The sequence below is a fragment of the Stegastes partitus genome, unplaced genomic scaffold (genome assembly GCF_000690725.1).
Source record: "Stegastes partitus isolate 25-593 unplaced genomic scaffold, Stegastes_partitus-1.0.2 Scaffold275, whole genome shotgun sequence".
Lineage (NCBI taxonomy): Eukaryota > Metazoa > Chordata > Actinopteri > Pomacentridae > Stegastes > Stegastes partitus.
The window spans coordinates 196342-221366 of NW_007578006.1; the positions used below are offsets into that span (position 1 = coordinate 196342).

The 25025-nt window shown below is 40.6% G+C and overlaps 1 protein-coding gene across 1 annotated transcript in view; it reads right to left on the reverse strand.

Moving 5' to 3' along the window:
* LOC103357811 (protein jagged-1b) overlaps window positions 1-25025 on the reverse strand; it is a 57103-nt gene that overhangs the window by 26078 nt on the left and 6000 nt on the right. Inside the window, exon 2 of the mRNA XM_008282526.1 lies at window positions 22079-22426. Coding sequence (XP_008280748.1) covers window positions 22079-22426 — 348 coding nt within the window. The remainder of the gene's footprint in view (window positions 1-22078; window positions 22427-25025) is intronic.

Genomic DNA, 25025 nt, shown 5'->3' on the forward strand with positions numbered 1-25025 from the left:
CAAGAGGTCAGCAGAAACATTAATGTCAGCTGGAGGCGACATGCAAGGAGCACAGGGGAAGATGAAGGGTTGCAGTAGAGGTGCAAAATGTTAGCGGAGCGAAAATTGTGAGGCAGAAAACACTGAGTCAGGGATTTGCTTGGAGTGGAGCTACGTCCAGTATGTCTGCACTGCAACAGATTATGAGATGGGAGGAAAAGTCGAGCGGTTGTACTGAGAAATGGGCTACAAAGGATAATTACTGAGGGAGTATGTGGAGAAAAGGGCACAGGGAGGTTGAGGAAAACTGTAGCTGTGGTGGAATAATTTGTAGGACTCCTGGAGTTTGTCAGATTTTCAGATATGCAACGGAGAAAGACAACAAAGAGGTCAGAGAGAAGCAAGGGATGATGAAATACAACAGGGAAGTTTAAAGGAGAAGACAGAAAAATAGACAGATGATAAGAAGAAAAAAAAAAAAAGGTGGCAGGAGGAAGTGGAAGAACTCCCACACACTGTACTTAGAAGTCACAGTGCTAATGAGATGTGCTGGGCTGCAGAGGGCTCACTGCCAGTTCATTAAGGCTGGCAGAGAGCAGGTAGCCAACAGATGGACCAGCTGGAGTCATTAAGCTGTAGCTTAAATCTCTCACCTGAAGCAATGCTCGGTATTCATGATTTACATCTGCACTGTGGGATTCTGCTGTCCACTGTAATAACATCAGTTCCGGGATCAGCGGCGGGAGAAGCGTTAACATTATTCCTTTATTGTAGATCAGTGAAATACCAGAGCAACACTGCACTCTATTACAAGTTAAAGAGCTGCATTCAAAACAGTTTTATCAGAAAAATGCACTTTAAGTATTTAAAGCAGCTGTTCTACAGAAACAAAAGGTTTCTCTGATATATTTTCATCGGTATTATTAGAGTGCTACTGCTCTCTAATACCAACTATTATGTTCCCATGCAGCTAAATGGCATTTTCAGTTATGCTTTGAAAGAAATGTATGATTCTGTTTGATTACAATGCATCACAAATACACTTTAAATCAAAATCTCTTGGGTATTTCACTTTATTGCTTTTATTGTTGCACCTTTTCAGTCAGCTAATTATATATAGATGTGTCAGGACTTGTCACCTAGGTGACCCAAAAAATGGAAGCACAGCATCAAACATGTTGCGAAAAGGTTGTATTTGAAACCAAACTGTGTGATTTCCATAAAACTACCCAAACTTCTAACATGCACTGAAAGGATCAATTTAACTGGACTCCAGCTGCAGTTTAGTTGTATTGGAACATTTTTTAGAGGCAGGGTTGGAGGCAACGGTGCGTAAGCAGGATTTTACTGCTGTACTTGGTCAACATGGTTTCAATTACTTCATATACAGTTTGTTATATCGAGCGTGTCACAACCTGCAGGTCAATCCTCCCTCAGTGGGTCGCAGGCTAAATTTGAGATGATTAATGGAAGCTGAAACAAGGAAAAAGGTCCTGCTAGTCTGGCTTGTACTCATTTTATTCATTTTTGCTTGAACTATTGGATAATTTTATGTCTTCTTTGCCTTGACTTCTTCAGAAATCTGAAAAGTTTAGTGAGAGAACATCACTTTCATGAAACTATGAACAACACGAGCATCTGAAACATGACATGCACCTTTATTTGTATGAGGAGAAAAACTGATTTAAGCTATAAATGTATTTTATTAAAAAAAACCTTAATCTTCATCTCCACAATCATCTTCCATGGAAAAATCATTCAGTTTTCTAAATAGTTTGGCTACTTTACATTGTTATCTCTGAGTAGCTGCTTATTATCCATTACTGCCCTCCATATGTTATTCTATGTATTATTGTGTTCTTTAGGAAATTTTTATACAACCGTCTTGGTTTGTCATTTCCAGGTTAATATGTGTTCTTTTTTAAGCTGCATGTTACTGTGTGTGTGCTGTTTATGTCGGCAGAATGCAACAGGAAAACACAACCTATGATTATTTATAGTGTTTTGACACTGATGTATAAAGTTGCATTAAACTGATATATTAATTAACTAAATGATGTACTTAGGTGTATTTGAGTAAATGCATTTCCACCACTGAACAGAACTGATGTTACTGCGACATGAAACGAGCTCGTCTCTGCTGCAGCAGGTCAGAGAACGTTCAGCGGATAAAAAAAGGCTGCTGGAGCGTTCTGACGATCGCGTCGGTTATGATGAACTGTCCACTACTGCAAAATGCACACGCAGCATTACCTCACTGCTGGCCTGCATGCGGACCTCTTAGCCTTATCATCTTTCCAATCGCCCTCCCTCTCCCCTCACTCTTCCTTCCATCCACGCCGTCCGCCTCCGCCTCTTGCCGTCCACACCCTCTGCCAGCTGTCACGATGTGTAGGAAGTCCAGGGCCTTTTTCTTTTATCTTAGTCTGTTATTCCTTGCACACACCCTCACCTCCCACACAACCAGGTAAGTCATGGCATCACCACTGATACAGGAAGGGTGTCAGCGCTGTTGCTGAGGTCGGGGTCGTGTATGACAGCCCTGAAGGGTCAAGCTAACCCTGGTTATCGAGTTAAAATCACAACAACAGCTGTGCCAAAAACAATCCAAATAACCACCTACGATAAACTCTTCCTGACAACCTTTCCAAAACACCCAAATGGACACCATGGCGGTTTATTTTGCAATCACAAAGTTTATGATGTCAGAATGTCCGAGGCGAAGAGGTCAGGTCGCACCGAGTGACATCACAGTTTGTTTAAGGAAAAAACAAGTCGCGTAGAGAAGGAAATTAAAGGGGAAACAACAAAAACAAGAAGCTGATAAGATCGCAATCAAAGCTGAAGGGATATTTTAACCCTGTTCTAACACAAACAACATTATGGTGTCATTTGTGCGGTTTGTGGCGATAATGAGACTATGGGAAAAAATGACATAATGGGAAAGGTGTGTATGTGCTTGTTCTGTATGTGTGAGTGCAGACAGAAATAACCCCGTCTCTCAAAACAACGATAAGAAGTGCATCAAAAACAACAAGTATGCTTTTGTCTTCTCTCTTGGAGACTTTGTAGCTGACAGCGGAAATTAAGTCATTAAGTCAAATTAAGCACTAATGTCATTATGTTAACACGCTGATGTTTGTCTCCTAGAAAATGTACCATCCTCAGATTTTAACATTTACTAATTAGTGCTAAACAAAAGTAGAGCTGAGGCTGATGGGAGAGTCCCTGGATTTGCAAGTTTTAAACAACAAATGTCTGTGATTTCATGGCAACCCATCCAGTCTGTTTTGAAATATTACAATCTGGACTGAAATGTTGTCACAGTTTTCCCACGAAACAAATGAATAAAGAAAAAATGCATCACTAGTTTTTCATTTCTTTCATGCTATATGCTGATTTCCATGCATTTTGCTTGGCTGAACGTTAACTGCTTTTCCTTCAGTCAGTCCCAAATGAATCATATTTGTAGTCCTCTCCACAGCAGATATTTTCATTTCAAATCTCACAGTTTTTCCTTTCATACAACAGCTGCCCATAAAAAGTATGTCCTTTTGCATGCAGTGTTCACACAACTGGAACATTTTACTTTCTCATAATGTTGCACCTTAAACTTGTTGCTCACAGCATAAATAGCTCCGCATTTATGATATTTTGGCTAAAATATTACGCGTTCAGAAATGTATGTAGACCACATTTCTGCTATCAGTGTCATATGACTTTAATACCGTCACACGAAGCGTCTTTTTCAAGCGACAACGGATCAAAACACAACCTGTTGATGCTGTAACCTCATTTTCGTCGGCTTGAAAAAGATCCTACACATTCAGAGAGAATATCAGACAGTTTTCAACTAGAAACCTACACTGAAGTGACAGTTGGTGCTGTTTTATGTACGTTCACAGCATCTAAAGAACACCTAGAATCACTTCTTATTTGTGCCGTGTCTCTCCATCCAGTCTCGCTTTGCCACTTTATTCTGTAGCACATAATAGTCTCACTGCACCTCACTATCATTCTGCTATGTGAGGGAAATCTGTCTTGTTTGTATTTCTTTCCACCAATCACAGTCATAAGTGGGGTGAAATGAAGGATGCTGCTTCAGTGTCCCCTCAAAAACAGTAATGGCTGCATGCAGGGAGATGAGTGCTGTCATTAAAATGGATAATTTACCAGAAAAAAAAAAAAAAGCATGATCCAAAAGCATTTTCAGTATGGTAGTTTGCTGCTCGGAGGTTTCTCATCGTGAAGAAAACTGTAACACAGATAACGAAAAAGGAGGACAAAGCTGACTGAAATGAGCGCTGGCTTATAGTCGCATCCAACGTCTGGTGAGTCCGACTTGGCAATCTAAACCTGCTCCGCTCAGCAGCCTTGAAGATTGTCTTTTTCTGCAACATCTGAGCCTGATATCTCTGTGAGTTCTCTGTGACCTCCTGCACAGTAGCAGCTCATTCTCAGTCAGGTCTCAGCTCAACGCCAGTCATCACATGTGCAGGTTGTCTGACTGTCTGGAGAGAACAGGGGTTTCCCAAAAAACACGACAACATCAAAACAAGAGAATTAGTCTGGACGATAAACCGTCCCTTCCCTCGGGCTGCAGGCTGTCTGGTCGTCTGGCCCTCGTGCCCTCACACCAGAGCTGCAGATCACAGCTACCTCAAACTGCTGGGGCAGACATTTGCCATTCCATGTCAAATTCTATTAAATGAAGGTTTAAATAAGTCAAGCTTGTTTTCCATCCTTTAAACTCCTGTTGCTTTTCGCTGCTCCACTTCTCATTCCTCCCCTCCATTCCTCCCTGCCTCCCCCCTTATCGGTGCCCCCTTCATCCCTCCCTCCCTCCATCTCTCCCTCCGTCTCTCTCAGACATGGGCAGGGTAGGATATCCCGACAAAGCCAGGCTGTACAAACACAGCTCTACGACAGGAAGAACTCCCAGCCCTGAGAGAGGAATTTCCCCTCAGAGCTCACACACTAATGCATACATGCTCATACACACACACGAGCAGACATGCCAGCGAACACACAATTCACACACAAGCATCCAATATTACCCTCGTAAAGATCTTCACATGCAGCGCTTTCAGTTGTAGCCTGAAATAAATTGAGACTGCAGCAGACAATACGTGTCATTTGTCAGGATTTTGCACCTTTTTGGTTTATTCACTCAAGCTATGGAGGCCGAAACACTTTATTTTACGGGTCTGTAGTTTGGAAAGAAGTTGGTAGTGACTGTAAGATAGACACACAGACTTATTTTAACTGCTTGTGTTGAATTTATAATATGGAGCTGGTTCACCAGACCAATTTCTTTAAAAGAGAAGTCAGTTTTAATCATCATAGAGAGAAACAGTAGGATAGATAGATAGATAGATAGATAGATAGATAGATAGATAGATAGATAGATAGATAGATAGATAGATAGATAGATAGATAGATAGATAGACTAACTTTTCCTGTTTTAGGTCAGTTTGAACTGTAGAGAGATCACCACATTGTACAACAACTATTCACAGAGCTAAAACCTACTAGACACTCAGCGAGGACATAAAAATGTATGTTTTGTAAAACAAAGGTGCAAGTATAGAGAAATGCTGTGAGTAAAAAAAATCAGAAAATCTATTGTGTAAAAAATATAGTGTGCAAAATGAGCTGCATACCTAAAATCTTAATAGAACAAAACAGGAAAAAAAATCTATATAGAAATTATAGAAATAGAAAAACTATAAACATGTTGTAGACTTTATGTGCATTTCCGTCCCTGTTTTTATGCACATTTTCAAATTGCACATGTAGGAGAAAAAAAAGCAGAAACACTCAAAATCTAACTGTAATCTAGCAGAATTGTTACCTGAGGTGGAAAATTTGGTTTACTTGTGGAAGTAAAATACAACAAAGTGTGACAGACTTGACGAAGAAATCTTAATGACCACAGAAGTTTCAGATTTTTTTAAAAATCCGGCCTGTGTAGATTGTTAAAACATGTATGTCATATTCCCATCCTATTTTCCACATTATATTTTATCAGTTTGAGTGGCGGTCTTTTACTCATGTCATCTCATTGCATCCTGTTTTTCTGCAGAATGATAACCGGCAACCATTTATCTCGATAAACCAGCTGCTGATATTGGCTTAACATCATCAGATGTTGTGATCATTCATTAATTATTTTGCACTTTTTCCTGGAAAATTGCACTTAATTTGGATGGAAGTTAATTTATTGTTCAATTGAATGTATGCCCGCAGACAAATTTCACATTTTTGCACGTGCAGCGTGACCTGCCGTGCTTGTAATTAACTGGAATAAATTAAGCAGTAGTGTACCTAATTAAATACAGTCTCTGTTTTCTCTATAATTAGTACCAAATCGCATGTCTATCTCAAAGAAGCATCCTTGAAAATTATTTGGAAATACTACACACCCTTAATGTTAAAGCAAAATATTGTATAATTAAGCTGGATTGCAAACAGAAACAATAAGATTTATGCTGTTGCTTGCTACCATCATTTATCACTTGGGTTTATTGACAGATTGGTGCTTTTTAACTTGACTTTTCTATCTATTTTTACCATACAGCACAGTTAGTCATTCATTTATTCCCATTTTCATCATGAAACGTTTCCACATCTTTACCACATTTGTAGTTTTCCTAATGCACAATGGGAGAGTCTGCGTATGTCCACAGCAGTGATTAGCTCAGGGAGGTAGATGCTGTTTTATATTAATGTATTCCGTCCACTGATAAGCGCAAAAGATTGACAGCTTTACTGTGTATTTGGAGTTTGACGGTAAATGATTTGATCCTCTTTTAATGCATTTCTCTGGTCTTCAGGCTCCAAAGTTTGCCAAACAGCAGATATCCTGATATATAATGAAGCCTCAGGCATTTGTGTTCAAGTCCAACCTCATAAATGTCAAGTAAAGCCTCCATAAAGCAATTAGACAACTTCACTTAAGCCTTTATGCACATACAAAACGCACACATATGAGGAAGAGACTTAACTTTCAATTAAGCATTTGTTTGCTGAGAAAATTCAATTAGCAGCAAACGTTTAACAACTTTCAAAATTTAGAATCTGCATTTGAACGTTTGTTGTTCTGCTGCATTACAAAGTAATTACAGACTAACACGCAAACATGCAAACGGTTGTCATGACAGCACTGGGGCCAGAGCTTTGATTGGATGGTCGACACCTCACCTGCACTATAAATTAGTAGCGGAGGTAACCACAGTAACAACGTCATTACTATTCCAGCAGTGGAGCTCCAGGTTTGTGTAATTGTAAAGACAAGTACTTACAGTAGACATGACAATCTGTGGACTTATATTAAAGAGTAAAGATTTCTGCAACATCTGAGAGGATCCAGCACTTCAGATCGTTTTCCGCTCAATTGAGGAATAAAAAAAGAAAGTTATTTGGCCACTTAAGCTCCCCAAAGAGCCACAGTCTGAGCATCTTTGTGTCAAACATGATTATTGTGTTATTGATCGATTCGGTAACAAAGAAAAGACATCAATCTGTTTGGATCAAGGTGTGGCGAGAACACAGGAGACACGGAGGCTCATTTGTGAATTTCAAAAGTCTCTGCGGATATTATCCACCGCCAACCATCTCCCTGCCCTCAGGTGGAGAAAACACACACACACACACACACACACAGACACACACACGCACACACACACACACAGAGAGACACATTAGACCCCCAGTGTGCAGCCGTCCACCCCACCCTGCTCTCATGACCCCGTCTCTATAATTACACGCCTCTGCTCTCACATTCTCGACGTCTCTTCTGTTTTTCTTCCATTGTGGATATAATTAGCATCAGACTTTATCTTCGCCCTCACTCACTTTCCATCCGTCCACCAGCGCCGCCATCATCTCCGCCTCGACACCTCTGCCTCCCGTCAAACTCTCTGTCGTCAGGTCAGGGACGAAATGATCTGATTCTTTTACTTAACAGCAACCAGAAGATGTAAAAATTCTGCATTACAAGCAAAAGTCGAACTTGAGTAAAAGTACAGAATCGACTGAATTTATGTAAAGTATAAGTGAAAGTAGTGTATGGCTGCTTTGTGTCCCAGCTTCTGTAAGTTTATTTGCTTTGGCTTTAAGTCTCACGTTTATTTTAGGTGTGCATCAATTTCATCACCAGGATGAGCAGTTAATATAAATAGCATATTAGAGTTAGCTAAAAGAATATAGCTTAAGGAAATACTGCTCGTAATTAAAAGTATATAAAATAAACATGAAGATCTGAGAAAACCATCATTCAGCCTAACAGGTTTTTTGCTTTATTGTTTGATTACTGCTCTGATCCTTCTGTGTCTTTTTACCATTCATTACCCCTTTTTTCCCCCTAAATCATGTTTTATATTTTTAGAAATAGTTTTCTTTTCTTTCCATTCTGACGTTAATGAGAAGATCCATAGTATAAATCTGTCAAAGCTGCTTTGCTCTATGTGAGCATTTTATGAGCACATAATATATGTGACAATAATAGAATCCAATACTGACGCATCAATACTGTTGCAGCTTGTTGGAGCTAGTTTTAACAACGTGAGGAGATTAATAATGGAAGGAGAAAGAAAAGAGTGTCTGCTGTACAAATCTATTTAATATTTTAGGATTTCTCTCAAATCCTTGTTTTTTTTTGCAAAATATTGGATAATCTTAGGTTTTAAGTCCTTATTGAAATGAAACTGGTCATTCGCTGAGCTTAAAGGTGGAGTAAGCCATTCTCATCCAATACACTGTTTGTCAGCAAATACGTCTTCATGGTCTGCTAGCTGGAAAAAGCATAAATGAATTCAGTGTTTGTATACAGCCCTGGCTCTGTAAAGCCCACACAACTCTTTTCCAATCACCCAACATCACAGGCATTCATGGTCATGCAAAGGCATCGACTATGTGCACAAGACAGCCCTATGAACCGTACATTTCTGGGTGAATTCAGAGGATTTTTAAAGCGCCGCTCCACCTTATTTTTTGCACTGAAAGGTTTTTGTGCAGCAGCAGCAGACAGCCGAGCTTGTCAGCTGCAGCTGTCAAACGCTCCTCTCCTCGAAGTTTCAAAAGGGAAATGTCAAACGAGAAGCCAGTTTCAGCACCACGGGGTTCTGCTTTTTCGCTCACGGACACAGACCAAGACTTCCATCCTCCAGCGGTGTGACAAGTGGATTGTGCCCCGGGGCTCCTCAGCACAGCAGCAGCAGCAGCAGGCTGCCGGAGGCGCCGGTTCCAGCACCAGCGGGGAGAGGATGGAGTCTGCAGTCCGTTCTGCGGTTCTCCAGGCCAGTAAAAAGAATTTGAACAGCTAACCCTGGCTTGTTTTTACTATGTTTTGTTTTGGATGATGTGTTTGTGCACTTACGTGTCATTTATTTGATGATATTTGATATTATAATGATTGTTTTGCTTTAGTTCTGAGGAAAAGAAATCCACTTCCACGCTTGCAAGACTGGAAATTTTCGCTTTTGGTTTGCTTGCCCAGTTGTAATGCAACCATTAATTTTGAGGTTGAAGCTTCTGAAGTAGCTCTAAGGGGAGAGGTGAGTCTGTTTGGTTGTTTAGTTGAAATGTGAACAGACTTTTTCAGGAGTGACTTTAAGTTCCAGGAATGTAAATAAATGTGTAGTTTTATAAAACTGTAACTCACACACTGCCCATCATTCATTGTCTTGTCTTTTAAACAAATATTGTAAAAGTTCCTTAATTTTTTTGTTTATTGTGATCTCGTTTATCTTGAGTTTTTGAGGTCCTTTTTAAACTTTGGTATCCCTCATTTATACTCATTTTTATCTGTTAAAGTTACATGTATAAAAGTTTGTTTCATGAAAATAATTCCTCCATACCTTAAAATAGCTGAGATATAACTCCACACAATTCCTTAACTGAGATTGTGTTGATCTCTGAATTCCCTGCCTCTCTCTCCGGCCACTGACTCTGTTGGTCACGGCAGTTCAAGCACACCAGCTCACCTACAACTCCAATCAGATACTAAAACTACTGTAAGCACAATGTTAAACTGTAGTATTGGAATAATGCAGCCACACATGTTTGGAGAATGATACAGAGTCCCACCCTGCAGCAAGTTGTCAGGATTGGTTCTTCATAGGTTTGTTATGTACAAGATCTCAGATGTCTTAATCTGGGACAGACTGCTTATTTTGCTAATAATATGTCTTTCAGCATATAAAAAAATATCATATGGACGAGGTAAAAAACATAATTTTTACGAAAAGGGGTCTTTACATTTAAATTGTATGTAGGAGTAAGTGTAAATTTGTATGTATGGGAACACTTTTATATCACGTCTTTTGTTGTATCAGTATTTTTAAAGTGCAAATGTGGAACAAACAACTAAACATGCGCTTCATGTACCCTCTTGATCTGCAGCTGTGAGATAAATGTAGTTGAGTACAGTATTTCCCTCTGAAGTATGGTGCTTCATTAACTCTCTACGACTGTTGTTCCCTCTCGACGTCCTCGCCCCGTCGCTGTCCGACGGTCACATTCCTCTGGGGTTAATTGGCTTAAACTAAACTATGCAGCTACTTCAAACACCGTGGAACACCGGAGGCCTCTTGACGCGACACACCATCATCAGCACGTCACCCGCCTCATCTTCATCTCCCATCGACCACCTGAGTCCTTCAACCGTGTGAGTAAGCTGCTATGACACACGCCTCCACCCAAAACACCTGCTGAACCCCCCACTGAGATCATCCAGCGACCCCTCCAAAACCTCCCCCCTGGGTTCTGTTTTTCTCGCTCGCCCTCCCCTCTGCTCTGCTTACATCAACTTTACCCTTTCGCCCATTAATCTCCGCTCTCCCTGCTGCCCCTCACATCCACCCCCCATCGCAGCCCAGACCGACTGCCCTCATCCCCGACAGAAACCCCCTCCGCCTCCTCTCTCACTTCCGCAGGAAATTACCTTGTCTAGCCGCTGGACGCTTCCCATCCACGGCTGCACTTTCAGAACATTATGAGTGAGAAAACAGTCTGGGAGTGGTGTGTGTTGTCAGTGTGTCTCAGATTTCTGGTCTTTGTAAACAAATCATCCAATTTTCTCAGCAGAAAAAAACCCAAGAAATGGTCGAAAGTAGGGATATTTTCTTGGACTTTACTTCTTAAGAGGTGTTTTAGGATCACACCGACTGACGTTTCTGTGGTTTGGTGTTACAATAAAGATTTGTCTCAAATAATGATAATAAAGTACAGGATGGTATTAATAATGTAAAAAGGAAAAATGGCTCCATGGCATTTGTGCAGTCATTTGAAAAAGTCACTGATTATATCACTGGATAATGAGGTTTCGGCCTTTAAAATCATCCTTTCAGAGCATATTGTTCGACACCATTAAACACCAATCAGGGTTTAATGAGAACAAAGGCAGAAAGCTGAATTGTGTCCCTCTGCAGTTCTGTGAAAGTGTGGGTTTTATTCCAGTTTTAATAAACCATATATATTTATACGGTGCTTTGGGGAAGGCATGATGAATCGTTAAAATCAAATAATCTTTTTTTTTTTTTTTAGATCACCAGACGTTCTGTGTATCATGAGCTGCTGCACATCCATAGTCCTCCCACACAAGTATTTTCACTTCCTGTGATTATTTACATCTGTGGACTCAGTACTAATGTTAAACTGACCTCACCGTCCCATGACTTTGTGTTGCACCTGTTAAAAGTGGAGCAAATTACTCCTTCACCAGATTCACAGCAGGTTCTCGGACTGTTATAATACATTATTTAACTGGTATTTCCTTGGAATTTAGATTCACTAAAACACACAGAGGCCTTATTGAAGTGCTAAATGCATTTCCTTTCTCATAAATCATTTGCAAAGACATTTTTTAGAACATCTATCATTTACATCCAAGTTTACATCCAACTTGTGTACACATGGAAGCATTTCTTCTCATTATCACCATTTATTGATCGGTATAATGGAGTTAAATTGGCAGGACTCTTTGAGTGTCAGGTATCTTAGAGGTAATGTGAATATAGACAGAAAGACGTGAGTGTCCCTTAATTTCACTGGGGCTTCAGCATTTACATGGAACAAAGATAAATTGGGTTCTGCCTTTCCCTGTATTCATAATAAGGACTAATATTCTGGTTTTTGATTTCTGCATGTTGCCTGGTTACAAGCCTGTGATTTTTACAAACTTGTTCATCTGTCAATGACACTGGCACCTTGCCTAATTTACAAAGATACTTCTATTAGCGCAACATTTTGGTGCCTTCATCAGGCAAATCTTTGTTTGCACCAAAACATTGTGCTAATAAATCTGTCTTTTTAAATGAGTCAGTGTGCAGGAATTTGATTAAAACTTTTGGACACACTCACCCCTTTGCTATATACCTGCCTTATGAAATGGATGTGCAAAGAGGTTTTGGTTGTTTTTGTTTTTTTTTTAAGCTTGTTAATTCGACCTTCCAGTAACTGTTTAATTAATTTGACTGTTTCCACTATTTGTGCAGGGAGCCCAGCGTCCTGTAACCCATCCTGACAACTCTTTATTCCTAACAGACAAACATTTGATGGTTTATCACTGGAAACGTAAGACACTTACTGTGTCGCCATTGTTGGTATTAATAGTAAATGCAACTTGGTCAAAGCCTCGTCTGCACAGGATAAAATGAATACATGTACCGGTATCCCAGGAAAAACCCAGATGATTTATGTTGAATTCTTAAACTTGAATATTTATGTGAGCACACAAAATGGGATACTTCAAAAAGTGCAGCAAGACATTTTAGACTGGTCTAGTGGTAAACCAGTATAGAATGACATATTTTAAGTCTAAAACTTTAGCTAGCTGAGCCCCAGGGTAACTGAAACGGTTTCCATTCTAACAAAAAGTGACACCTGCTGACAAAAAAAAATAGAGGAAAAACATTTTTCATAATTGGTGGCTTTCTCATGAATAAAATATCCATGTGACTGTTAAATTCTTTAATTAGGCCCAGGTTTCTGCTGGAGTGAAGGGAGCTTGATGTAGTTGTTTGGCCACCCATGTTTTTTTTTTTGGTTTGAAAAACGTCTTAATTTAGTCAGAACATTCTCCTTCAGCTAGGCAATGGTGTAACAACTTTTGCAAAAGATAAATTTATTCGTCAAACCATTAAATTTAAGTCATCATATCAAAATTACGTAAAGGATCCTCACATCCATGTAAACACACTCACGGATGTAATTAAGTAAACTGTTGGTAAGATCATGAGAGCAGAACTGAAGAGACAGGGTTAAAATCAAAGTGGTCAGACCCAAACATTTCACAATGTGATGGCTCAAAATGTTTGTGGCTGCTCCTGTTGAGTTTCGGCAACACAGGAAACCGCAGAGAGAGGAGGAGGATTTATGACAGCTGTACTGTAACACTGTCTGCTCTGGGTAATCCACAGGGACGTGATGTGGCTGAACATCACTGGAGGGCAGTGACACCGAAAACAAAAGGTTTGCAAGGAGTGACTCAAACGAGAGAGTGAGTGAGTGAGGAAGAGATGATGGGTGAGGGACGTCAAAGGGAAGAGGGAGAGTAAAAGTCAGAGAAAATCGATGGCACTGAAAGGACACTGTTTTCTGTAATTACAGCTGTGTGTCCATTTAAGAGATGCAGTCTGCATTCAGTGACACACAATGACACATCCAGAGACAGGGACACACTGTAATTTCACAGCGATCATGTAAATCAAGGTTCCTTTGCCTCTTTTCTCCTCTAATAAAGAGACTCCTACTCTCAATCCAATTTGCACACAAATGAAATCATTAAAACACGCTTCCCTTGGGACGTTTACCCCCGAGTTATTAACTTATCTCCAAAAAACACAAGCTCCGAATCCACATGGAATTAACCTTTTTGTGTTGCGTGTGTGCGTTGCCTGATGCATTCGTGATCTGTGCGTTTGGGTGTGTCTGTAGGGGGGAAAACCCGAACGCTTCTAAAGAGAAATGTGTTCGTGCATTTGGCCTGCAGGTGTGTACGTACGGACGATGTGCACAACAGTATCAGCATACATGCAGGTATGCAGGACTGCGTAGGAGAGTCAATTAGGGGACAAAAGAGAGGAGAGCACAAATGAGAGGCGGAGAAAGAGTGAAAGAGAGACCAGGGGCAGAAAGAAAGCTCCGACTATGCTCCTCTCCTTTCGTCTCCCTTCACTGGCTTCCCTCTGCTCGGCTCCCACACAGCAGGAATGTGCAGGTTACAACGGTCCTATGTGATCATATTGAGAGTCTCTTCTGTTTAGCATCAGTGAAAAGTAACTAAGTACATTCACTTTGTTAATGTAACCTACTGCAGAGACTTGCAATTCACTTGGGCATTTCCAATTGTGCCACTTTTACCTCTTTTTCACTTAATTTCAGGGAGAAATATTATGCTTTTCACTCCACTATATGTATGTGACAGCCAGCAGCTCGTTAAAGACCGTCAGCAGTGGAAACAGTTAACCTGGCCGAAGTCCAAAGCAAACACAATCCCCCTCAGGCACATATAAAGCTCACTAATGAACATGTTACACATTGTTCAATCCATACAATAACGGAGGTGTAAAAACAACATGTATGTGTAAGGCTATTTCATGGGTGTTGCCAGGCAACCAGCGGAAGGGAAGCACAAACCGCACAACCACCACACTTATGATTTGACTCCCAGCCAAGAGACAAGTTGTTGAACAACCTAAACAACCATTTAGGTGGTTTATCTCTATGATATGACAGGTATGAGCATACTGGCAACAGGAGATAAGCCAAAGATAAACAAAAAAATATAGGTCAACACATTAAATGAACTGCTTTTATGATGTGACTTGGTTTGGTCTGGACACACAAACACCTTTGTTAAGTTTAGAGAAAGATCATGGTTCAGGTTAAAGTTGATTGGAGGACCTTGGCTGTCATGAGTACAATAATAAACACATGGTTCGAGTTCAATCATTGTTGAAAGAAACAATGACGAATGTCAAGCTAAAACAGGAAAAAAAACAGGGGTCTCCTGTGGTAACGTCCAGTGTTTTGTTGACCCATCCATCTACCGCCACCTCCTCCTTATGTGTACTGCAGCCACTAGAGGACTCGAATGGAAGCAAATATTATTTTGGGTCATTTTCTGAAACAACTGATGGTTTTTACGTGACAACCAGACGTGACTCAACAATGAAACATAACGACATGTTTTAATTATCTGCTTGCTTCCCATGGTGGGTAATTTTATTGAAGGACAGTCTTTCTCCATTACACATCCTACCCCTCTTCCACTGTTTCCTGTTAAAGGCAGGTAAATGAATAGTTCAGCACATAATCTACAGCCAACTGTCTAGCTAAACTAAACTAGCTCTGCTGTATCCTTGCTGTATAATGTCTTTTCATCGAACTCTCAGAAAATAAGTGTATTTCTTATACTGTTGAAACAATTCCATTAAATCTAAAGCTGACATGAGTGGCTAACTTTAATGATTTTCTATACCAGCCTCACAAACTAATCAGTGTGATGAGATTAGTTTACTTTAGCACTGATCGCTTTCACATCTTTGGAAAGTAATTCCTGCAAAGTGAAAATAAACGTGCTAAAGTGTGAAAGTGTTTACTGTTATTAGTCCGAGGAGGTTTCTAAATAAACTACAGCGCATTTGTCTGTTTCCACATTTAATGGTTACATCATCTACTTATATTCTTATGTACGCCATAATTAGAAGATGTGATGTACATAAGAATAGCTGAGAACAATATTTCTTTTTACTTTTCAGTTTGATTTAGTTAACTTTGAGTCCAGACAAAGACAGCAGAGTAACAGTAAGTCAAGCAGACAGACTGATGGAAGGACTGGGAAGGTCACTGAGGCTTCACATGAACATATTTGCATGATGGCTGCACTTTGCATGATGCTCTGACGGGAAAAGGCTTTGTTTCACTCACATGCATGCCCAGATAGCTTCTTCTTCTCATCTACTGGTGACAAGCCTCGCATGTTGGTTTAGATTTTATCAGCTAAGTTTGTCAGATATCTGCCTGTGACACATCTACCGTTACAGCAACACAGTAGAAGAGAAAGGAAAGTTATTTACGGGGCTCAGTGCATTGAAAAATTCCATTTGAGACACTCTTTGCTCATGCTTTTCTGAAACAAAGTCATGATTACTGAGGATATTCCACAGACCTGAATGTGAACAACTATCACAGAGACTGCACTGTATTGGTTTTATAAGGAGCTCCAGTGAAAGGTGTCTGTGGATTATCTAGAAAATGGAGATAAAAAGATTATTATTATTAGACTTTATTGGACAGCTGATAGCTCACGTGGAGACAATAAACAAAGAGGGAAGATTTACAACTTAAGTTCCCATAATCATGGAGAACTAAGTATAGACAGCACAATGTGCTTTGTGTTTTACTTTTGTTACAGCTTTGGGGTAGTTGTAAGCTTTACTCATTTGAATATTTCTGTATTGTGGTACTGAATAAACTACCTCTGATCCACTTTAAGAGTGATTTTTTGGGGGGGATGAGACCTCAATGGTAGCACTGTTTACTCAATTAAATAACACAATTTAAATGATAAAAGCTCCACCTTGACAAACAACAGCATGAAAATGTAAAAGGTAACAGCTTATTGACTATTTTTCTCAACAGTATAACAGTATTTTTGCTAAAACAAAATGAAAGATCTGAGTATTTCTGCCTCACTGGAAAACTGCCTTAATTGAAAACTGCAGACATTTAAATAAATAAACCAGATTACTTTATGTTATGTATCAGTAGCATCTATATTTTAGAAACCCTCCTCTTGGCTGACACCAAACAGAACAACTCCACTTATCTGCAGGTTTTTTAAAATCTTTTTATCATGCCTGTTCTTCATGCTCTGAATGTGCTTAATGAAAAGGCATTTATCTCTGTGGCAATGCAAACATGTCAGACTCATATCAATGCAAATACACAAGATACGTTTTACCTCGAATGACAAGACACGAGACGAGGCAAGAGGCAGTCGGTGTGCACTGAAGCACACACTTGCTCACGCACTCTTTGGTGAGTGTCAGTCTTTCCCAGGAACATCCAGCTTTGGCCTCCGGCAATGAACCTGACCATGAATGAGTTTTAACACTTGACATGAGGATTACAAACGGTGGGGACTTCACTCCATTCACTTCATCTTAACAGTATTTCTATGGCACCTATCGTATTGTCATTTGTCACAGGTAGCTTTAACAAAAGAGCTCAGCTTAACCAGACCTTGGTGAACAAGGTCTGAGCAACAATAGGTCAGGAAACGTCGGATTCCCTTCCCACTTTGTCTGGTGAGTGGTGGTTTTACGCTGAATATATGCATTTAGAGCAGGAAGCACATCCACTGATGTTTTTGTCTCTGTCCCTGTGTACCTGTCTGTTTACTTCCTCTCTACCTTTTGCTTTCATCCTCTTGATTCAAGCCACTGATTTGTTCCTGTTTCTGTCAGATAAACAGATTCATCAGGAACAAACAGAGTGCTCTATTGACAGTTATTGTTGTTTCGCTGCTTCATGCAAACACAATGAACAGCAAAACCACCAACAGAGAAAGGGCTTAAAGAAATGACCTTGCAGTTATGAAGTCTTTGAACTTTTCCAATCTCTGTGGAGGCGCCGCCGCAGCTAAAGCATCCCAGACCGCTGAGTGTCTGCGGTTTTAACGCTGGGGTCACAAAGAAGCCATGTCTCTCAGACTATCTTTAAGAACACTGAGGACCTGGAGGCAAAGCTGAAATCTGGACTTTAACATGCAGAACCAAACAGGGAAAACATCAGACATGCTACCAAATCCTCTGACATGGTCCGGTTCATATGTACAGGATACATTACCTGCACATTTCTCATAGCATGACACCATAAGGTAGCAAATTCTGCTGCTTTGGTGAATATCCTGGACATAGAAAACGCAACATCCAAAGATAAAATGTTCCATTTAGGTAAAGTATCCTTACTAAACCATGAAACTGGTTACTATTTTCCGTCTTTGTTATAGCTGATGCCACTGGATGTAAGTATAAATTGAGAGTCAGAAGGAAATTAACTTAGCTTAGCACAGAGATAAAAAAAAACAAAAAAAAACCCTCCCTCACCAGGTAATATCTTATATCATGTTTCCTTGGCTCACAAAATGACCATTGCTGGCTCCTGTTCTGCATCTTTAACACGCAGATTTGTGTGTTATGTGGCAATCAAAGCTGCTTTGATAAAAATCCTGCACTCAAAAAACTTAACATCTCATTGCAAAATGACCGTTACCGGGTGCTGCTGTGCACCTTTGATGCAAAGATTTGAGAGTGATATCAATCTTCTCAGCAAGTAAACAAATCCCTTGTACAAAAGATTTAACTACTTTCATCATACAACCACAGAGACTATTAAGCATGGAAACTTTTACAGGCGCTTTAAAAACTACCAGAGAAAAAACTCCTCAGATTTGGGGCTATAAGCAGAGAAATCACATCCCAGATTTACAGAAGCCTAACAGGGATGAACCCCTGCCGGCAAGCTTGATAACATCATACACAAAACAAACACAACGAATTACATCTATGCTCACTTTCCTGAGCGAATCCAGACACACACACACATATAACAGCTCGCGCACACATTTCCCTGAAGAGATTAGTGGGAGAAAGAGAGACGAAACAAATGAGGGAGGGCAGGGGACAGGGAGAGCTCACCTTTCCTCATAATGACTATGCTCACCTGTTCATCCCCTCACCTGGGGCAGGGGGATCACTCTCCCTCCCTCCACCTCCCAGAGATTGTCGGATAAAGCGAGTCTTTCAGCCTGAAACCGCACTACGGTTGCCACAGTGTGTCCCAGCCCTCTCTCCCCCCCTGCAGCCCAGCCCGCCCTGCGGCCCGGCCCTGAAACCGATCCAGGTAGGCTTTCTGACGGAGAACTTTCTCACACTCATAACCTGCCAGCCACACACCTCCCCGGTGTGCGAGAGGAGAGGAAAAAACACAGGGAAAGTGTGACACGCATGCCGTATGCCTGCAGCGCACACACAGGGACGCACGCAAAAGCAAACTGTACACAGATAAGGGAAGGTAATTGGCTCTGGGACAGTGAGTCTCACAGGTAAATGGACTGATGCTAATCAAGAAGACGAAACCTAAACCAACTCTGTGTTACATTCTTGTGTGTGTGTGTGTGTGTGTGTACTTGTATTACTCATGTTGTGGGGACATGAAGCTGTTTGCAAAATCACAATTTGGGACAAAAAGCAAGTCGCCATAACATACATTAGTCAGTTTAGGCAAGTAGTGGTTCAGCCAGGGGAATAAAATCTAAATTTGTGTGTATTTCCTGGTCATGTGGCTACATTAGGAGTGTACATGTGTCACAGCATCACCTGGGCTTTGTGCAAAATTACAAACGTCCTTCCAACACAATATGATTCTATCTCAGAACCGTAGGGTCTTTCGTTGCCGTTTCTGTAATACTTTCATTACGAGAAACAAGTCGACCATGCTGGGAGCGATCAAAGGCAAAGAAAGAAGGAGCAAACGGAAAGACTGCAGCGGGATTTCTCTGAGTGAAAGAAACAACCAAAACCTCTGAAATCCCCTTGGAAAAACTGTGGCTGACTCCTACGTGTCCTTGCCAAGTCATTTTGAAGGGATTCTCTCCAGCTCCAATTTCATTGATAAACACGCATTAATTGCTGGAAAAGAAGTCCAGGAAAGAAGCGACTGATGAGTGCAGAGATGGGCTGATGGGTTCATAGAAAATGAGGTGATTGGAGGCGATAAGAGCTCCGGAAAATTAGAGTGTTTGTGTTAGTCGCTCTGATTAAAGCTATTCACTGCGCTGTCATTCTTAGAATTTCAGGGCTCAAATTAAACAAAGAAAAGGCATGAAAAGAATCAACATGCATAATGGGCCTGCCACTTAATTCCATTAAGAACTTCCCAACAGTCCAAAAACTCAAAGAGGTTCAAGCAAATATTCAGATTTGAGAGGTTTTTGCTTAAAATGCACTGAAACAATTAAGTAATTATTAAAATGGTAAGCAATAACTTTTCTGAAGATTTACTAGTTGATTAATTGAATGATTATCTATACACCACGTAATCATCACTTGGGGGGCTGGAGTCTATCCCAGCTGACTTAGGGTGAAGGCAGGGGACACCCTGGACAGGTCACCAGTCTATCACAGGGCTACACTTAGAGACAGACAACCAAGCACACTCACATTCACACCTACGGACAATTTAGAATCACCAATTAACCTCAACATGTTTTTGGATTGTGGGAGGAAGCCGGAGAACCCGGAGAGAACCCACGCTGCACGGGGAGAACATGCAAACTCCACACAGAAAGATCCCGGGTGTCCTCACCAGGAAGCAAACCAGCAACCTCCTTGCTGTGAGGCAACGGTGCTAACCACAGAGTCACCCTGTAGCCCCATAAATAATATTTGCAACACATAATATACAAAAATAATCATGCAAGTGAACAAAAGCCATTTTGTTTGGTAAAGAGGCTCATACATATATGAAACTCTTGGTTTTATTAGATACTTTGTGCATTTTTTAGGAATAAAAAACCAAGAGAAAAAGGAGACAAGGAGGACTGAAGGAGAAGAGAAAGAGGCACATTGAATAATCAATATCTCTCTTGGTCACTCTTGCCAACTGCTGTCCTAATTGCAGATTAATTGTTCTGCTTTTTAATTGAGACACAAGATGGAGAAGCCGGCAGCGTGATGTTGGATCAAGACGCAAATTGTTCAATACACCCTAAAGAAAGCTCCCAAATGAGCAGCGGTTGTAACACAAGGACAGAATGTTTCACATGGATGAAGGAAAGAAAACCAAACTATCCAAAAAGAGAGAAGATGTGACCGAGGAGACCAGGGGACGAAAAGCAATACTGTGTAATGCAATAAAGCAAATTGCAAACTCCAGAAATGAGATCCCATAATAACGTGGAATTATTTAGTTTAGCATCTATTACTATAATCATATCATGGGATTCCTTTAAATATTCTGGATCCAGGAAACTGTTTGGCTGGTGTCAGGAAAACAGATCCTGGTTCCTCTCCTCTGATGATCATCTCATTTAGAGGATGGTTGTCTGAACCAGTGGCTCCTAAACTGTAAGGCTGTTGATATTTTAAAACATAAACACACACATAAATATCTCTTTTGCTTCAATGTGGACAGCAACTGTGTGTGAGCAGCTTGATCAAAGAGTTAGCTGTCCTTCATATTTTGGGACGCTGAATAAATACAACACACAAAGATGCTAAAATACTCACAGTGATGCTGATGTGCAACGAATACAGTATTTATCATGTTCACCCTCTTGGTTGAGTGGTTTTGTGTTAACATTTGCTAATTAGCGCTAAATACAAAGTTCAACAGAGGCTGATGGGAATGTCATTGGTCTTGCACTTGTCAGGTCAATAATCAAATTAAAATTAAATGTCATGATGGCACAGGATGAAAGGTGGCAAATCAGCAAATGTCACCTCAAAGCTGCCTCATTCTGTAGGAAACAAGGATGTCTGATTCAAACATCACAACAATCTGTACAGCAGTTGTTAAGGAATATCAGTCCTGACCAACGTAATGGAGTAAACATTGTCATCTCTCAGGCCACAGCCAGCATGGCTTAGAAGTCACAGAAAAATCAGGTCGTTTGGATCATACAAGTATCTTTTCCCTCCTCGGATTTGGTTTTAATCTGACCACCAGGTTGGGATAAATCTTCCAACAGCACCTCTGTCTTTAGATGTGTATTTCTTTTTCATGGACTGAACTATTTTTCATAAGAAGAGTCCCCCCACTGCCATAAAACACCAAAAATCTAACATATTTCAATAAAAAGCATTGTCTTTCCCATGTCTAAAATTAATTATTGTAATGCATTCTACCAGTTCTAGAGTGAAGCAGATGTTTTGGCTATTGTGTTGCAAAAGCATGTGAGTCTGGACGAAGGCTCTAAGTGTCATCATTATTCTACTCCAGTCTCAGTTTGAGTGTATTATTTTGTACTTGAAGCTTAGCCTGTTCCCTTGGTAACCATAGTGGTAACCAGCACTGCCCCTGTACTTACCGGCCAGGCGTATATGAAGGGAATGACGATGTGTCCGTTAATCCCATCCTCTCCTCCTCCTCCTCCTCCTCCTCCACCTCCTCCATCGTGTCCTCGGTGGCGGAGCGACTGGGAGTTTCCACCCAGGATCCCCGTGCTGCCCGACCCAAAGGTGCAGGATCCGGTTGGGACGACCCGGGCCTGGTACTCCTTGAGGCAGGCTTGGAAGAAAGTGTCGCACTGGTCCCTGGCAGAGCAACGCTGTCCTCCGCTGGTCTGGAGGTCGCAGCAGTCTCCGTTCTGCAGGAGTCCGTGCGGGTTATGGAAGTGACGGATTTGAAGCTCAAACATCCCGACTGCACTGACAGCCTGAGTCCAGAGAGAGCAGAAAGAAGAAAGTTACATTAACGTGTTGTCTGCTATTAAAGCGGCACAGCAAGTTCTCTGAAGAGTGTGGTAATAATAATAATCGATTCGATTTATATAGTGCTTTTCTTACTCAAGGAGTAACTCAAAGCGCATACAATCAACTGTCAATTATTCATTCACACACATTGGTGGTAAGATTGATGCCCTGGGGCAGACTGACAGAGGCGTGGCTGCCATCCTGCGCCTACAGCCCCTCCGACCACCACCTCAAACAATCCATTCATACGCATTCAAACCAGGCAAGGTGGGTGAAGTGTCTTGCCCAAGGACACAACGACCATGTCTCAGGTTACAGGATGGAATCGAACCACTGACCTTTCGATCATTGACCGACCCACTCTACCACCTGAGCTACAGCACAGTGTGGTGAAGCAAAATCACCAAAAATCAATAGCCGACTTAAATTTAGGGGGTCATTTAAGTTTGTGTGAACATTCTGGGCAACACATCTTCCCCCTGTAGTCTTTAAAGTCAGATTTGTGTGACTTGTAGCACTGAAAAGACAAATTCCTCGATGGTGCAGGAAGCAAAGGTTTTAGGTAATTGCAACAGTTTCAAAGTTTTCACCGTTAAGCCTTTTGTGTTTGTTAAATTGATGTTGCCGTCCAATATCATAGTTGAAACCAATTTATCTTTTCAGAAAGACACATGAAAGATGCTTTTAATGAGATGGAACACTGAGCACAGAAAGCTAGTGAACAGAATTTGAAAGCTGACGGGACTTCAAGTACGCAGACGCACGCCTCAGAAAGTTCAGAAAGTTTTAACTGCTTAACATTCACCCTATTTTTACACAAAAAGCTCGGAAGCTTTTTGTTCGCTGGACTCTTGCAGTGGAAACAGTGAGCCATGCATCTCATTCTGCATGTATGAGTCTCTGGAGATGACAGACAAGGTAAAGAAGCAACCGTTTTTCTGTGTATGCGCCCTCATTGCAAAGTAAGCTGCTGCTATTGTATTACACAGTAGCGTCTTCAATGTTTTGATTCTTGAGGCTTTGTGTTTTCATTCTATATATAATTTTATTCAGAATTATGCTGATGCCTTTCAAAATACAGAATTTTCACTCAGCTCAAAATTCGGGCTGGTGGGTGATGAAAGGTTAAGAGAACAGAGCAGAATCTTAGGATTTGCACACATTTGCTTTTTTGCTGAGTTAGAGTTTGAGCAGAGATTTCAGAGAGTCACAAAAACATGAAGCTGCAGCTAGTTAGCTGTAACTTCATATGTAGTGTAAAGACATGAGCGTGGCATCAATTATCTCATCTAACTCTCAAGAAGAAAGCAAATAAATGCCAAAATGCTGAAATATATCTGCGGTCTACTTTGAAGGCTGTATAGGGCCAGCATATCTCTAAAATCAAACATTTAGAGCACAAAGACACAAAACAAAAATAGAAAAGTTAAAGGTTTTCCAGATAATTTGTTTTCATGTTTGTGTCCTTCAATTATAGTAACAGTATAAGGACACTTTCATCGTATCCGGCAATAGCAGGAAACTAAATCCCATTTTTGATTACAAAACTCTATGATTGGTGCAGAACGACCTTTTTACAATAAACAGTCACTATGAAGAGACAGAAATTACCAAAGTCATTCATGAAAGATGCATAATTTACACAAATTAATAACAGTGACAGAAAAGAACAACAAACTCTTTTAAACGATGCAGCTTCTGCTTAATTTGTACATCTTTTATTTACACCCTGTGATCTAAATAACCACAAGCCAATTTCTAAACTTCCATTCATCCCATTAATCCTGGACAGAACAGCAGCAACTCGACTTCAGGCCCAAATATATAGCAATAACTTCTTTGAGCCGTTTCAGTCAGGTTTCTGTCTTAAACATGCCACAGAAACAGATCTTGCCAAAATCCCTAACGGCTTTGTGGTTGCAGCTCGTTGACCTCAGTGTCGCCTTTGACACCATTTCACATTCATTGCTATTAGAATGAAGGACTGATATTATACGGTCAGCAGCAAAGCACATCCCTGTAGTGATGGGAAGTTCTGCTCTTTTCAAATTTATTAATTGTTTTTATTTTTATATTAATTTATTATCATCTGTAGCCTCATATTTTAGCCTAACTTGGCAAATATGAATGTGCTGTGTGTTGATAAAGCCTTTTGTTTTAATGAGAAGCCTTATAATGGCTTAATTTTGTGTATTTTTATGTTATAAAAGCAGACATTCTTGCTTGTGTTTAATATTTTAATCAAACTTTTAATCTTAATTAAAATGACACACGCATTACACATCACTACCACCCTGGTTCACATCCTACTTGAACAACAGAAGCCAGTTTGTCTAAAGAAAGCATCTTCAGTCTGAATCAGTCCAGTTAGCCATGGCGTCCCACAGGGATCCGTGTTGGGACTGCTTTCATTTATTAAATAGCTCCTCCCCCTTGAAAATTGTTTCCATCATGCTCAAACACACTTTCAATGCTACGTTGATGACATCCACCTTTACATCTCCCCCTTCTGCCCTCACCTTCTGTCTTTAAACCATCAACAGCTGGATGTCAAACAACTTC